Source organism: Vanessa tameamea, chromosome 11 (genome assembly GCF_037043105.1).
Source record: "Vanessa tameamea isolate UH-Manoa-2023 chromosome 11, ilVanTame1 primary haplotype, whole genome shotgun sequence".
Classification (NCBI taxonomy): domain Eukaryota; kingdom Metazoa; phylum Arthropoda; class Insecta; order Lepidoptera; family Nymphalidae; genus Vanessa; species Vanessa tameamea.
In genome coordinates this window covers 9,280,857-9,296,952 of record NC_087319.1, presented here as the reverse complement: position 1 = coordinate 9,296,952, position 16,096 = coordinate 9,280,857, and the positions used below count along the sequence as shown (strand labels likewise).

The 16,096-nt window shown below is 32.2% G+C and overlaps 4 protein-coding genes across 4 annotated transcripts; all 4 read left to right on the top strand.

The window, feature by feature from the left end:
* The first annotated feature begins 1,706 nt into the window (after window positions 1-1,706).
* LOC113402579 (uncharacterized) lies at window positions 1,707-3,086 on the top strand. Its single transcript, XM_026642871.2, has 3 exons — window positions 1,707-1,802; window positions 2,056-2,339; window positions 2,444-3,086. The coding sequence occupies exons 2-3, from the start codon at window positions 2,256-2,258 to the stop codon at window positions 2,954-2,956; spliced, it is 597 nt and encodes a 198-aa protein (XP_026498656.2). The 5' UTR covers window positions 1,707-1,802; window positions 2,056-2,255; the 3' UTR covers window positions 2,957-3,086.
* Window positions 3,087-5,768: 2,682 nt separating this feature from the next.
* Window positions 5,769-6,826, top strand: LOC113402531 (pupal cuticle protein C1B-like). The gene is made up of 2 exons (XM_026642813.2): window positions 5,769-5,901; window positions 6,108-6,826. The coding sequence occupies exons 1-2, from the start codon at window positions 5,890-5,892 to the stop codon at window positions 6,732-6,734; spliced, it is 639 nt and encodes a 212-aa protein (XP_026498598.2). The 5' UTR covers window positions 5,769-5,889; the 3' UTR covers window positions 6,735-6,826.
* Window positions 6,827-10,049: 3,223 nt separating this feature from the next.
* Window positions 10,050-11,173, top strand: LOC135193496 (pupal cuticle protein C1B-like). Its single transcript, XM_064216212.1, has 2 exons — window positions 10,050-10,186; window positions 10,527-11,173. Exons 1-2 carry the CDS (start codon window positions 10,175-10,177, stop codon window positions 11,115-11,117), a joined length of 603 nt encoding a protein of 200 aa, XP_064072282.1. The 5' UTR covers window positions 10,050-10,174; the 3' UTR covers window positions 11,118-11,173.
* A 3,354-nt stretch (window positions 11,174-14,527) lies between these two features.
* Window positions 14,528-15,356, top strand: LOC113402578 (pupal cuticle protein C1B-like). Its single transcript, XM_026642870.2, has 2 exons — window positions 14,528-14,563; window positions 14,706-15,356. Exons 1-2 carry the CDS (start codon window positions 14,552-14,554, stop codon window positions 15,309-15,311), a joined length of 618 nt encoding a protein of 205 aa, XP_026498655.1. The 5' UTR covers window positions 14,528-14,551; the 3' UTR covers window positions 15,312-15,356.
* The last annotated feature ends 740 nt before the right edge of the window (window positions 15,357-16,096 follow it).

Below are 16,096 nucleotides of genomic sequence, written 5' to 3'. Positions count from 1 at the left end.
TGTCAATAATGCAAATCAAATACAGAATTATAGCTTTGAATATAACTTGAAACTACCCCTAAAGCCATTAAATTATATATAGTTAATTTGGTCCAACACAGAATACCAATCCGAGAGCTATGAACATTCAGCCATACAAGTTAGCGACTAAGGCAGCCCGTTAAAATGAACAAGTATATCCATATAAGCTATATCAAAAACGCAATTACTTTGTCTCAGTAAGATTCGATGTAAAAAAACTCGTTGTGATTCGACATCGGCTGGCACTTACTATTCCATGTTTTATTGATGCGTTGAAGAACTGAACCGCATTAAACTTTCATTGCTTTATCAGAGTGTTATGTATAAATGTGATTATGTAACAAGGGATCGCTCTAGCCCTGACTCTATCAAAGAAAACAATTACATTACATAAAAAAATATATTTATATTGTAAGTAGAATAGTTATCCTTATCTAGCTAGTCCTCATGGTTCCATTACTGCTCCTCCGCCCGGGGTAATATCTTCATGTTATGGTAGCTAATATTATAAATGCGAAAAGTAAGTATATTTATTTATTTGTTACGCTTACAAGTCTCGCTTGAACAATAAACATATGAATAGCGAAAATACTTTTTTAACAATGGCCGTGGTAATGTTCCTGAGACTAACATGGTCAAACAAGCAAACACTTCACCGTTTTTATTGGTATTACTTCGCTTCATTTAATAATTTTATGAACCTATTTTGTGATCAAAATTGCTATGTAATTTATTTATTTAGCAAAAAAGACAATAGACACTAATAACATAATAAGGAATCGGTTACCAATACGCCATATCCTTAAATAAGACATATTGTCCCTTGGCCTTTTCGTTACTTTATTGAATATAAAAACACATTTATATTTGACATTGGCGGAATATTTTACGCTTTTGTCGTACAACATTAACAGTCTGTAAATTTCCCACTGCTGGGCTAAGGCCTCCTCTCCCTTTGAGGAGAAAGTTCGAAGCAAATTCCACCACACTACTCCAATGCGGGTTGGTGAATAAACATGTTGTAGAATTTCGTTAAAATTAGACACATGCAGGTTTCCTCACGATGTTTTCTTTCACCGCCGAGCACGAACTGAATTATAAATAAAAAATAAGTACATGAAAATTTAGTGGCTTACCTGGGTTTGAACCCGCAATTAGTTAAGATGCCCTCGTTTTGGGCCATCCAACCACTGGGCCATCTCGGCTAGTTTCGTCGAACAAACACACGTAATTAAAACAAAGAAAAATCATTTGACTGTTAAGTAATTGTTAAATTTGTGGTATCCGCACATCCCTGGACAAAGTAAACCACCAGTGAAATATGCTCATTAAACATAAATGCCTTTATTGTATTCTACTTTAATTTGTTGTTGCAAAAATTATAAATTATCATTTATTTAACTTAAAATAAGAAACAAGTCAACTTTAAAAGCATAATTCCTAAAAAAGAACCTAATGTCTGAAATAAAAGTATTTAATTTCGATTTCGATTTATTAGATTGAGTTTTATATGGAATCTTCTAATGACATTGCTTTTGTTCGTATATAAATAATATTAATTTTAATAGAACATTATTGATTGACAAAGTATCATATTCTTATGTACTACACTGTATGAATCATCATTATTAACAAAATGCAAAACCTGTCTGTAACAAATTTTCCATTTAGGTTACTCCCACACGCCTATCTAATATGCTAACGGATGCTAATACTTTATTCAGTCCATAGACATATCGCAAGTGCAAAACGCACGACGGAGCAATTCTCAAAACTCTTGCGTAAGAACCAGTATCATATCTTTATATCGCTTCAGACTACCACTAGTTAGTAGCCTATGAGCGGTAAATGAACTGGAAGGTCTATTATATACTAGTATACTATTGTCATTATCTTAATAATAAAAAGATGCATTGTACGAAATATATATATATTTTTAAATACGATGAAGGTTTTTCAGGCGAGAAATAAGTACGAAAATATATTAGGAATAATTTTACATGTTGAAAAGATGAAAAGTTATTTCTTCCACAGACGAGATCAATGATAACTCTTGATACTTAAACGAGTTCCCAAATATTATAGCAAGACCGCTTTTAAATTTTTGGGAAGCCTGTTGATTCAAGTAAAGGTTACTGAGTTTAAGGTCTGATGACAGGTTTTAAAATATGGCCATTACGTTTTACAGAAAAGGGTGAAGTTGATTAAAGACTAGATTAATTCATACAGTTACAATGTATAAAAGCCAGACATGTACAAAAATACTCACATTCGATACTTTGATTCTGATAAATGACACAACGAATATGATTGAAAGGGTAAATGTTTAAACATATCCACTAAAAATACCCGTTCTATAATAAATATGTTGATTCATTGAATATAAACAACAAATCTTATAATTGATTTTCTTTTATTACAGGTAACGATATTTTTGGTCTGGTTGGCAGTTGCCAGAGCTGGCGCCATTGGGTCTTACTTTACACCTGAATCCACAACGCCATCTGCTTACCCTGCTATCAGTAACCCACCAAATTACAAAGCGAATGCAGAACCAGCTCCGATATATGAAAAAGATGCATCGCCTCAAGAAACACAAGTCAACTCTGTAGATAAGCAACGATTTTCGTTTGATTCAATATATGCAGATTCAATTGGTGCTCCACTTGCATATAATGCTTTATATTCTGAATCAAATTCACCGACCACTAAAACAAATTCTGGTCCTGTTACCTATACTACACACACTCACAGTACTCCATTTGAACTCCAAGAAAGACCGTACACAGCACCAGATGTTCCAAAATCATCTGGGGTGACATATGATTCTTATAATCCGATACAAAATGTAGCAATTAAAAGTCTCGCTTATGCCGAAGCTCCTGCAGTTTCTCACATGACATTCACAGGGCTCGGTACGACATATACATGGTGAATGTTTAAAATATTTAGTTTTTATGGTATGCGCGACTGACAGTTTAATTAAGTATAAATTATATTACTGCTATGTAAAGTGCTTATTTAAGATAATTATCATGTTACGAATTATATAATTGTTTTTATAAGAGTGTTTTTATTGCAAATAAAATACCATCCATTTTAACTTCATTCTAATTTATTTTTAAATATAATATAATACTACGAATTCCTTGAACAAGTAAGTGTTACTTTTAAGGCGACAAAAAACGCGGTATCTCATCGTTGCATAAACTGTGAACAAACGGCCTCTGAGTAAAATTTTACTCACGTTCGTCTTAATGTATTGTCTCGTCAACACGTGCCAAATTTTGAACAACCAATATAAAACCTTCATGTAATTGAAAAAGATTTAAATTTCCTTGGCATCAAGTTAATCTATATACCAAATTGGTGTATTGTCAAACAAGTTGTTTATGTCAAACAAAGAAAAGTTACCAACATTATGGGCTCCGTGAGTTTTAATGCAATATCGAATGCCTAGTCTAGTTTAGGCTGTATGGGGCGAGGCGGCACGATTGACCTGTCCAGGATTGCAAAATGTAACATGTGAATAAGGCGTAGTATACAATTCAATTGAATTCATTATTCCGAAATTCTTTTTCACACTGAGTCTTTTTTATTAATTGAAAACTAGGCTTAATTATTAACTATTTTTGTGAATATTATTAATACATTCTGATACATAAAAAATCGAAATTGAATAAATCATTTCGATTATAGGACGGACGTACAGGTAAATAAAATTAGTAATAAATGTATCAATACATATCGAATATACAATTGTAATATTTTATCAAAATTGCATATAAGATGCAATTTTATTTGCAGTTTAAAGCAGTCAAACTTTAAATTTTTAGAATTATTTTACCACGAAAATTAAAATACACAATACATTTGTATGGCATACAATTTCAATATTTTCGAACACACAACAGATGGTTGTGTTGCTTGATAAAATGTTAGTCAGTAGCGCGGGACCCGTGACTTTAAAAGACTCAAAGAATTAAAAAAAAATAAACAATTCTAATAATAGGAATTTAATTATTATTTTCAGTGACTGACTGATATACGGTGCACAACCTAAACCACTGGATTGAACTGGATTATGAAACGAAAGTAAGTATTAAGAGAGGATTTTTGAAAACTCAATTCCTAATGTGGTTAAATAGGGCATGAAAGTGTCCATGGAAAAACATCCTAAGCGACAGTTTTTGTCACGGAATTATATATTTAGACTTCTGTTTGTGAATAAAAGGTAACCGTTACTGCACTTCTGAAAATTCGTCACCCAAGGGGAAGCAATAGGGAAAGACGATTTGTATCACATATTTACAATGTATGATATATGAGAATCGATGTTTAGGCTTCTTTTTCTAAGTATTAGACCTACGTTACAGTATTTTTACCTGGTTGCACGATTAGTTAATGATTAAGAATGTTATAAGGTATAATTATGCATGTAGATGTATTTATATAGTTTGAGAATTAAAATTCGCAAATTACCAGCAATACAATCGCGAAATTGACACAGTGTTGTAATTCTGTTGTGATACTATGAATAATAAGTAATTATAAATTTAAAAAAATAACTGTGCTTTATATATAATTTTAAAACAATGCCATGAACTAGGTTCAAACCCTTACATAAACAAAAGCGCCACATGGGTACATTTACACAACTCAAATGAGGCTTGTCTCCGTATGGTGGTCAACTTATTTTTAAGCTAAAATAGTCATTATTTCTATGACATCAAGAGTGATTAGGACATATGTGGTTATCTGTACTGAATTACGTATTCTAACGCATATGTATCGCGTAAATTCAGCCGGACCCAAATGACTATACATGATCTTGATCGATTTATAGTATGCTAGGAACTTACATAATACTATTGAACCATATAGCCAGTGTTACCAACTAATGACATTAATAACTATATATAATTATTTTTATTTTAAAATCTCCTTGTATTTTTTTATTAATGTATAAAAAAATATATGCAAATATTATAAAGTATTTGATAGTATTAACAATTCATTAAATGGTAATTACAAACGAAAAATTATTAAGTGTGCAATATTAAATTTTGACACCTATTTATATTAAACAGATTAATTTATTTCTGTTAACAAAAAAAAAAAAATAGCTAAACTAATATCTCGTAATAAACTTCAAGAAAACAAGATATCATTCATAGATTAAAAATATATTTAATTTAATTTATTATTGAAATTTAACAAGTTCAATAATAAATAATTATATTATCACACAATGAAAGTTTTTTTTTTATGGTAAAATCTAATGATTTTTTTTACTATTACCTATTTTATATTAATATAAAAATAATGAATGAATAAAACAAATATTTCGCTACGTGATTTTTCTAGATCAACGAATATCCAAAAATTCAATTACGGAAATCACTGAATTCGAAAATTATACAACGAATCTGAAAGTAATGTAATGTTAAATTCTCTATAATAATGTTACCTACACAAAAAAATAACATGTTACTAAAAATATTAAATATTATAAGCGTTGTTATACAAGCAATTGTATTTATTTTTCAAAATAATGTATTTAAAGAAATCTTAAAACATTTTTAATCCACTTAAAACAATTAAACAAATCTCACTTTCTAAAAATACTTAAAAACATTTTACTAAAAACAATCTATTCTATTCATACAAATCCAAAAATATAGGTTATTTGAGATTAAATGGAATTTAATGACTAATAAAATATTAACATCCGTAATAAGGTTCTAACGTAAGGCCTAGAACGAAACAAGCTAAGCCGGCGCACGGGGATACCTAACGAGAATGGTATAAAAGTACGCGCCTACACACTGACCGTATCACTTGCCGTACCGAGTTTAATATCATAAAATGACAGCCAAGGTAAAAACTTATGATTAGATAAAATATTCACGTATTATTAAATAAGCAGAAATATTAAACGTATTTATTAAGAGAAAAAAATAATTTTCTTAAAAAATAAATGAAAATGATTTCGTTATAAATAATAATATAATACAATTAACTGTATTGTAATGGTCAGCAAAACTGTTTAAAATGTCGTCTAAGCTTTATTTGTTTATTTTCAGTTCGTAGTATTCCTGTGCGCGGTTGCGACCGCCCGCGCTGGAGGCTTATACGGAGCCACTTACGGAGCTTCGTACGCCGCTCCCGTTGCCACATATGCCGCTGCCCCCGTAGCGTCATACGCCGCTGCTCCTGTTGCCTCATACGCTACATACGCATCAGCCCCCGTCATCAAGAGCTACGCTGCTCCTGCCATTTCAACATACGCAGCTCCCGCTGTGGCATACTCCGCTCCCGTCGTGAAAGCTGTTGCACCCGCTGTGTCCACAGTCTCGTCATACTCCACCCACACCGCCCACGCTACACCTGTGGTAGCTAAGACCATCGCTCCCTACGCAACATACGCTGCAGCTCCCAGCTACGCCACCACGTACGCGGCTGCTCCAGTCTACAAGAGTTATGCGGCTCCCGCTATTTCTTACGCCGCCCCATCCTACTCAACCTACGCTGCTGCCCCGATCGTAAAGAGCTATGCTGCCCCAGCGGTTTCATACTCTGCTCCTCTGAGCTACGCTGCCCACGCTGCTCCAGTTGCGACTTACGCTTCGGCCCCTGTGTACAAATCAGCAGTCACATACTCAGCTGCCCCTGCGTATTCTTACGGCGGTCTTGCAGGTCACGGCTGGTGATCACTTAACCATTGTGTACAAAATTAGATTTATGTCATGTGTATATTTATTTTTATACAACGCGAATAAAATATAAAAAAATACATATTACTTTTATTTTACACCAAAGTACATTAAGAGACCTTTTCATAAATAATTAGATTTTACAATTATTTTATATTATTAAACCATTTGTCAGTTTGAATTCAAATTTTGATTTTAATTTTATTACAAAGATATAAAACAAAAAAAGTAAAAACAATATATATAACCATGCTGTTGACCGATGAAGAATTCCTTCGTCAAGAGGTAGTAAACTGTAGGATGAGGTCATGCTTACCATAAAAATGCATTGACATCAAAAATGAACGAGCATGTAAAATTTCAACTCCATGTTATAAAATGGAGTGAATCTTATTCACCTTGCAAGATTTGACCTAAACAAATATTACAACTTCAATATAAGCTTGTTATAATATAAATTTCAAAAAAACAAGTTTGTAAGACTAATGCTTGATACTAAATTAAACGATTGTGAGACTAATGCGTGATACTATATTAAGATAAAAATTATTTATTGTGGCCAAAATGAAATTTTTGATTTTTCAATGTAATAAAATATTAAATAAAAAAAAAAATCACTAGAAATATATATTTTAAATTATATCAACCATTGAAAAAAATTTTCTACATTTATCTCATTATTAAATGAATAGTTTAATAAAATGAAGAAAGAAATTATTACTCAGATGAAACATGTAAGAATTGCATTCAAGTGAAATATGTAGTTGCTAACTTTGGTTGAATCATACTAAGCATTATGAAAAAGAATTCAAATTCGATTAACTGTCAATTTACAGGAGATCACTGGTAATTGATACACAACGAAAGCACTACTGAACTTTTATTTATCACTGTTCTAAATTACGTAATAAAAATATGGACTTATTAGGTTTTTCTGACATAAATATTGAAAACTGACATTGACTGAAAAGATCCGGGTTGCTGCGATGGTTTCTGAAACTAGTCAGTCTATACATTCCCAATAAACTCTTAGCGGATTATGATAAAAGGAGAATTGAGTGTGCAGTTGTATTTTCGCTTCGTACAATATGTCCTGCGTAATTCACTAGTCTCCCTTGAGAATGCACGCTGTGTCCTAAAATGGTCGAGTCATCACCTTATTATGTAAATTAAATTTAAAAAATCACGACCTAATACTAATTTTATAGTTTTAATAATTTAGGTAATGTCTCTTGTGTTGTAAGGTCTGGTTACATTATAATATTATGGTTTTTTTTTCAATGATTTCATCACGTATTCTTCGATATAACATTTTTAGGATCGATTCAGTGTACGAACTGCATAATAAAAGGATTTAGTTATTTTTTACGGCTCCCAGACGCCATTATTAATAAGAGGCAACATAACATAACAAATCTGTGTAACTGTATAATCTTTCTTATGAAATCCTTGCTCGTAGGAATTAATAAATAACATTGAATTTAATAAATATGTAATAATTATTATTTATCATTATCATCTGCATCATATATGTTATGTAAACCCTTCTGGAAATATAGATAACACCCGTTACATATCAGCATATAGCACAAGGGACTTAACATCTTTGTTTACAGTGTTGGTGGCGTATTAAAGATATAGGAGATAGTTATTAATCATTCTTACCGTGCCAATGTCTTCGAGCAATAGTGACACTTTCTATAACATAGCCCATTTATCAATAATGGCGTTAGGCGCGGCTTAATAACATTGGTATATACATATATTTTTTCAAACAATAATCTTATAACTACCCAAAATAATTAATGTCTTCAAACCATTAACTTTTCCTTAAAACTTCCTTAACATAATGCGTATTGATATAGTTTGTAGTGAAAAACTATTATTTATTTCGCTAAACAAAGCAAGGACCGATTTAATCTTGTAATATCATAATGTCAAATCATAACCTTCATACAAAACTGTTCAGTTCCCATGAATGGTGCCTTATTTCTATGTATGTATAACAATTATCATGGCGATCGATTGAATGATATAGAAACACATTTAAGTTGATATACTAAGTGAGTAGCATGATAAAACTAAGTATAGATATTGGCAACTAATTATTGATATTCATGGCAGTATTAGAACTGTCCATGAAAAATAAACGTATTTCTCTATTTTATATAATAGTAATCCATCAAACGGCATTCAAATCGATTAATATCATTGATATAAAATATAACAATAACCTTTTTTATATATAAGCTCGCATATAACAACAAGCAATTTTCTTATTTTATTAACTAAATAAATATTTAATTTTAATTGCGTAATATTTAATACATGTTGTGATTTCATATAAAAAGAAATACAATTATGATCGTGTTCATTTTATTTATCTCTGTTATATTTTCATTTCTGTTGGTGAAGAATAAATAAATATCAGGTAATAAGCAAAACAAATCCGAATAACAGGAAAAATACTGTATTTGATTTAGAAATTTAAGCAGCGACTGTTATCATTTACAGCGATCTGTCACGGAACACTTTTGGTGAATCGAAAGAAGTTAGGTAACGAGTGGGTAAGTGCAAACAAACTAAGCAGAATACAAGAGCAGAATATTGTATAAACGAATTTATATAAAAATATCTTCATAGAATATCAAAGAAAAATTAAGCAAAATATAATAATCAAACAAACAATACATTTTATAAAATTATATTATACATGTTAGTTTATGAATAAATTCAGATTTATTGGATTTATTAAGATGTATTCAATAATTATCTTTTTTTTTAAATGTAATACATTTCTGGTGTAATGCTCAAGATGTTATAAATTTTTGTCTGGTTGGCGCTTTTAAAACGTAATTTTACAAGATTAATTTCAAAGCTACCTCTGGTTCGAAATATTTCTACCGAAAAGAATCATCGAGGAATTCTGTATAAAAACTTTTCCGACACTTTAATTACTTCCGATTTAAGGATATAAATGTAATTTAACGGAAATAAACTGAATTTAGTAAATAGTATTGGCATACTTATAGTATAGGAAATATATCGTATTTAGCCCTACTTATGTATTTACACATAACAGCAAAACCTTCGCTCAAGTTAATTAAAAAAAAAAAAACAATTAACAAAGTTCAAAAAAATAAAACATAAAATGCTACTTGGAACACATATTTCATTTTGATTATAAACTAATTTAATTGGAAAATAAAAATAATAGCTATAAATAAAATGATATAATTTAATATTGATGATTTGGTCTTATAATTAGTGTATCATTTCCGGAGGCGTATAACCTTGACACTGAAATAAGAAAACGCCTGCAGCGATGGGTCGAGTTGTGAATAAACAATGTTAATACCAGTTCTCACTAACCATATAAAAGCATCTTGCAATTGATACGAGATTCATTCCAACGACAACAACTGAAACAAACAAACATGTATTCAAAGGTACGAAAAAAAATAAGTCATTATTAACATTACTAATGTAACGGGATTTTTTATATCTAAATAAGAATATATTAATTGTTTTTGCCGTGCCGTTAAAGTCGTTCGTATACGTCACACACGTGTGCTTTTGAAACGTTCTTTATTTGTGTTGAGTAGACAGTTGTATCATCCCTAAACAAAAAATATTTTTATGAATAAAATAACCGGTAACAAGTAACTACCATTTAATTCGTGATCTTAACTCTTTTTAAATACTATACTTTTATCTTTAAATAGTGTTACTTCTACACTGGTAATTACTTGCTATTGACTTAATATAACAGACACATTTTATTTCCAGGTGGTAATCTTCTTGTGCGCTGCGGGCATCGCCTCCGCCGGCAATCTTCTTCACGCCGCGCCGTTGACATACAGCGCACCTGTATCATCTGTTTCGTATTCTACACAAACAACTGGCCACGCTGCCCCCATCGCAACGTATGCCGCCTCTCCAATTGTTACTAAAACAATTTCTCCAGCTGTATCTTACCAGACCATCTCATCTCACTCCGCGCCTGCAATCGCCTATTCATCACTTTCTCACGGCTCTCCTATCGCGTATGCAGCAAGACCAGTCGCCAGTTATGCTGCATCTCCCGCTGTGTACTCTTCAATAGCGCATGCCGCTCCCGTTGCATATGCATCTGGTCCCATCCTAAGCAAAACTTTGGCCTCTCCTGCCGTTTCCTATTCGTCACCTCTGACCTACGCCTCCAGTCCGGTTTTGACTAAGACTTACGCAGCTCCGGCTTTAACCACATATGCTGCTGCTGCTCCTGCCATCTCCACTTACGCCACGGCTCCTGTTCTCAAATCTGCCGTCACTTACTCCGCGGCCCCAGCCGTTTCTCATGTCACCTACACCGGCTTGGGAGCGAGCTACGGATGGTAAATGATGATTGGTTAATAATAATAATTTACTTTATTAATAAAATATTTTAAACGTTATATATTGTTTTTCTTTAGAATCTTCGTCAGCTTAATAATACGTCAGTTATACTAATGATATTAAAAGAGGTATATATTATGAAACTTAACTTTTAAATTGGTTATTAATTGTTAAAAAACAATACAAAGCTACACTATTTTATTTTCATATGATATATTATTTAATCTTTTTTTCTTAATTGTCAATTTAAAATGTTTATAAAAAGGTTTGTAAATAATTTTCTTTTAAGTGTAAAAAAAAATTACTGCTTATTCAGAAGGAAAAATAAAACCGGGACCACAATTTTACACAAGAATAAAGAGAATATAGATCACCAGGAAATATTAACATGATTGACATTACATGACATAATATTATGTTAAATCAAATTGTTATGAATGACAATATAAACTTCCTACAGAAGATTGAGTTACACTACTTGTTTTATTTAATGCTGTAACTAACTTATTACCCAATTCAATATTAAAAAGTAAGTTTTCACAGGCACTTTTGAATCGTCATGTTACAAAACTATATTAAGTAAAGCTACCACCGATTCGGAATAATTTTTCTAAGAAGAACCAGCAAGAAACTCAGAAATTACTCTTTTCCAACATTTAAAATACAATATCATGTTAGTTACATACAATTTCATATAATATAACCTGCCTGAAAGTCAACAAGTATTAGCTCCACATTTTTTATCGTCTATATAGTTTGTTGAATGCTTTATTTATTAATGTTTTTTTAATAAATAGTTTGAATATATGAATCGAATTTTACTTTAGAAACAAATACCTAGCCCCAAGAAGGATTTATTGACTTAGCGGAAACTTGGCATTATAAGCTCATACTTATGTCTCGTGTTCATAGCATGATTTTCACTGAATCGCAATTCCGATCCTCTGGGCAAAAAACGAACCAGCCCTCCTGACACCAGTGGAGAGGCGAGGTGTTATACTTTTAATGAAGCTTTTTCCACTACTACTTCAAGGTCCAAGTGCTTCAGCAGCAAATGTAACTAAAAAATAATGTGGATCGTTTTTTCGCTTCATCTTTTTCTGCAGCGGTGCCGGCTTTTAATACTTTGTTTCATAGAGAACCGTGGCAGAAATGCCTACCTGAACTCCTTCGACAATAAAGACCATGTAAACCGAAAATGTCCACCTCCTTTCCTAACGGACATATGTGCTCAAAGCACAGCGGTGAAATTCTATACAAATGAATCATGTGACAAAGACGAGGATTCCTGTACAAAGTTATAAACTATCCTAAACTAAGATTTATGTAAGATAAATACAAGTCGTCCATCAAATGATGGGCCACCTTATCGTAAATGATCACCACAACTCATAGACATTGGCATAAAAATAAATATTAATTATCTTTTCCATCGCCAATCACCAATCTTGAGGACTACGATGTTATGCCCCCTAACTACACTACAAATATTATGTTTGGCGATAGAATATGTGATGAGTTGGTGGTACTACTCAGACGCATAGGCAAAGCCCTACTATGAGGTTAATGTCGTTATCATTACTTCGGTGTAAAGTGACAGCCTATTAAAGACCCATTTCTGAGTTAAGGTATCCTTTCATAAGGTAAGGTATTAGGTATCATTTTGGATTGGATAAACATTGGGCAGATTTTCATATAATACATGCGGGGTTCCTTGCGATGTCTTTCTTCACCACCGAGCACGATGAATTAATGAATTATAAGCACATGAAAATTCAGTTGTTTGAACTCGCAATCTTTGATGAATATTCTGGTTCGAACACGTGAATCTTAGATCTTCCAAAATATGTTATTTTGAGCTATACTAAAAACAAGATACTAAATATTTTTTAGTAATTTCATAATACCAGGTCCAGTGGCTAAATATAAGGCCGCAGATCTCGAGTTCATGGGATCAAACCTTAGGTCAGGCCGATATAAAGCTATTGAGTTTTCTATAGAAATACAATAACTGCGGAGGCTGGAAGTAGGAAGTGTCACTCCCGTGCATCTAAAAACACGTAAAGTAACACCATTGACCGGTGTGGCCAAAATCGGTCAGGACGAAATCAAACGAGTAAATAAATATAATTATTAAACTACACAATCAAATTAAGATATTCTAAATTTATTAAGTTTAAATTTAATTTAAACTAGTGAAATGTATCAGGTGTAACTTGCGGTAGGTATTTTTAGAAGTTTCCGTCACTTACCGTTATCTAAGGGTCATCACGTAGTAATCATAAGTCGAAATAATTTTACTTAAATTATCAAATAATAAATTAAATTAGGTGTATAATGTAACAAATCAGACTAGGTTTTAAATTCAATAGTTTTGAAATTAAAGGGTTTGTTTTGTGTTAACCGATAAAGCCCTGCGTGGCGTCGTTTTTTAAACTACTTTTATATGATTACATATTATAAAACAAAGTCGCTTACCGCTGTCTGTCCTGTCTGTGTATGCTTAGATCTTTAAAATTACAAAACGGATTTTGATGCGGTTTTTTTTAATAGATAGGATGCTTCGAGAGGAAGATTTATATGTATAATACATGGACATGTCTATCTCTCAGGGATAACCCATAATAACCATATTTTATCCTTTACTTTTTAAGATAAACAATAGCTTATTTTAGAAGCGATTATAAGCAATACAGCATTAATCCTTATCAAATTGAGTATTACCTTAAATACATTGTGCATTTGATATAGATCAATAATGCCCTTTACAGCATGTAATTTAAATAAATATTTTCGAAGATATTACCGATTTAAAATGCAGGGACACAGCGGTTTGTATTTTCTAATAACAAAAAGCTATGAACTTTGTATATAATGACATTTTATAGTATATTTAGTATCAGTATTGCACCCGTGCGAAGCCGGGGCTGGTGGCTAGTATATTATAATTCATAACATGTGTATGTCACAGAACTCCTCCTAATTGTGTTTGATTGAGATAGCGCTGAAATTGAGAGTAATTTCTTATGTCATCGGTACGAAGACGGGACGGGTAGCTAGATTAAAATATTTAATATTCATGTGGCATCTAGTTATGTTACGAATTAAATAAGGTCCAGAATTAGGCTACCATAATTGTGAACCCATCTCATTAATAAGTCTTGTAAAAAAAAGATATACATGACATCATTTTTAAAAGTAAAAGTAAATGCAATTCGTTCTTGTTATTACGAGTTACGAAAGTCGAGTACGAGTCCGATACAAGCTGAATGAATATTTTCGGTAGAGACGAGCCTTGACATTGAAACAACAGTGCCCGCGGCGACGAGCCGTGTATTGAGCACATCGCAAATGTCAATACCAGTTCCTTACAACCATATAAAAGCATCTGCCAATGTTTCGAATATCATTCCAACGTAACAACGGAACAATCAAACATGTACTCCAAGGTACAATTTTTTTTTAATATCAAAATGTGCTAAAGCGTTGTTTGTTCTCATTTTATTTCGTGATTTAAATTAATAAAAAGTTTTAATTATTTTATTACTAGACAGTAATATTTTTAGTGACGTGTGCAATCTATTTTACCAGGTGATCGTCTTCTTGTGCGCCGCTGGCATCGCATCTGCTGGCAACCTTCTTCACGCCGCACCCCTCGCTTACAGCGCTCCCGTTTCATCTGTGTCCTACTCTTCACAATCGACGTCCCATGGTAGCCCAGTTGCTACTTACGCAGCACACTCCGCACCTGCCATCGCTACCTATTCTGCCGCTCCAGTAGTTGCTAAGGCAATTTCACCAGCAGTTTCTTACTCTTCACTGTCCCACTCTGCTCCTGTTGCATACGCAGCGAGCCCCTACGCCACCTATGCAGCTTCACCAGCTGTTTCTTACTCCTCATTGGCCCATACCGGTCCCGTAACGTATGCTGCGCAGCCAATTGTAACCAAGACCTTAGCCGCTCCAGCTTTGTCGTACTCTTCGATCGCAAATCACGTTTCGCCTGTGACCTATGCTGCTAGCCCCATTGTGGCCAAGACTTACGCAGCCCCAGCATACACTACCTATGCTGCTGCTGCTCCTGCCATTTCCACTTACGCTACCGCTCCCGTACTTAAGTCTGCCATCTCATACTCTGCCGCCCCAGCTGTGTCTCACGTCACCTACACCGGCTTAGGAGCTAGCTACGGCTGGTAAATAAAACAATTGTTAATACATATATAGAATATTTTATTATTTATATATTATATTATATTATATTGAATATTTTATTATATTGAAATGTAAATAAATGTTATAAAAAGTCAATAAAAATATTAAAAGCACAATTTTTTTTTGTATCTTCATAGTTTATAATACAAGTAAATACATGTCACATACACTAAGACGCATTAAGATGCATAAAATATATCTTCAAATATTTGTCCTTTTGCCACTTCATGAATAAATTAGAATGCTTAACATATTGCCCTTTTAGTAACGTTTCATTTATTATATTAAATAACATATTTGTTTACTTTACAAACATATATATTTTTAAATATAGCAAAAACTGTTAACATTATTAAGCTTTTTCTACATTTTTTACTTCGTAATATAATTTCACCAATAATTGAATTAAATTTATAATTCCAACCTGAAAGTCCATTACGGACTAACAAACAATTAACTTCTTGACATGATGATGAATTTGAAAACCCAACAATATATGTATTGTATAAAATTATATCCTTTAAAAATCCTTAAAAAAAAACAGTAAAAAAATGTACCAGTAAATTTTAAGTCTTAAAAAAATCCTTTGAGAAAACTCCGCAATATTCTAAGGTACAAAAATAATAGTTATGTATTTTTATATATACCAATGTCTTCAACTCATTACTAATTCTTATTCATATGTATGTATATGTTAGTTTATGTTTCACACTATATAATCATAATACATATTATGCATGATTTGTCATGCAATATGACATGCAATTATT

Coding starts and splice junctions, on each gene's coding strand:
- LOC113402579 (XM_026642871.2), top strand. CDS start 2,256: ATGTATAAAAGCCAGACATGTACAAAAATACTCACATTCGATACTTTG. Junction 2,340..2,443: donor CAACGAATATGATTGAAAGG/GTAAATGTTTAA, acceptor CTTTTATTACAG/GTAACGATATTTTTGGTCTG.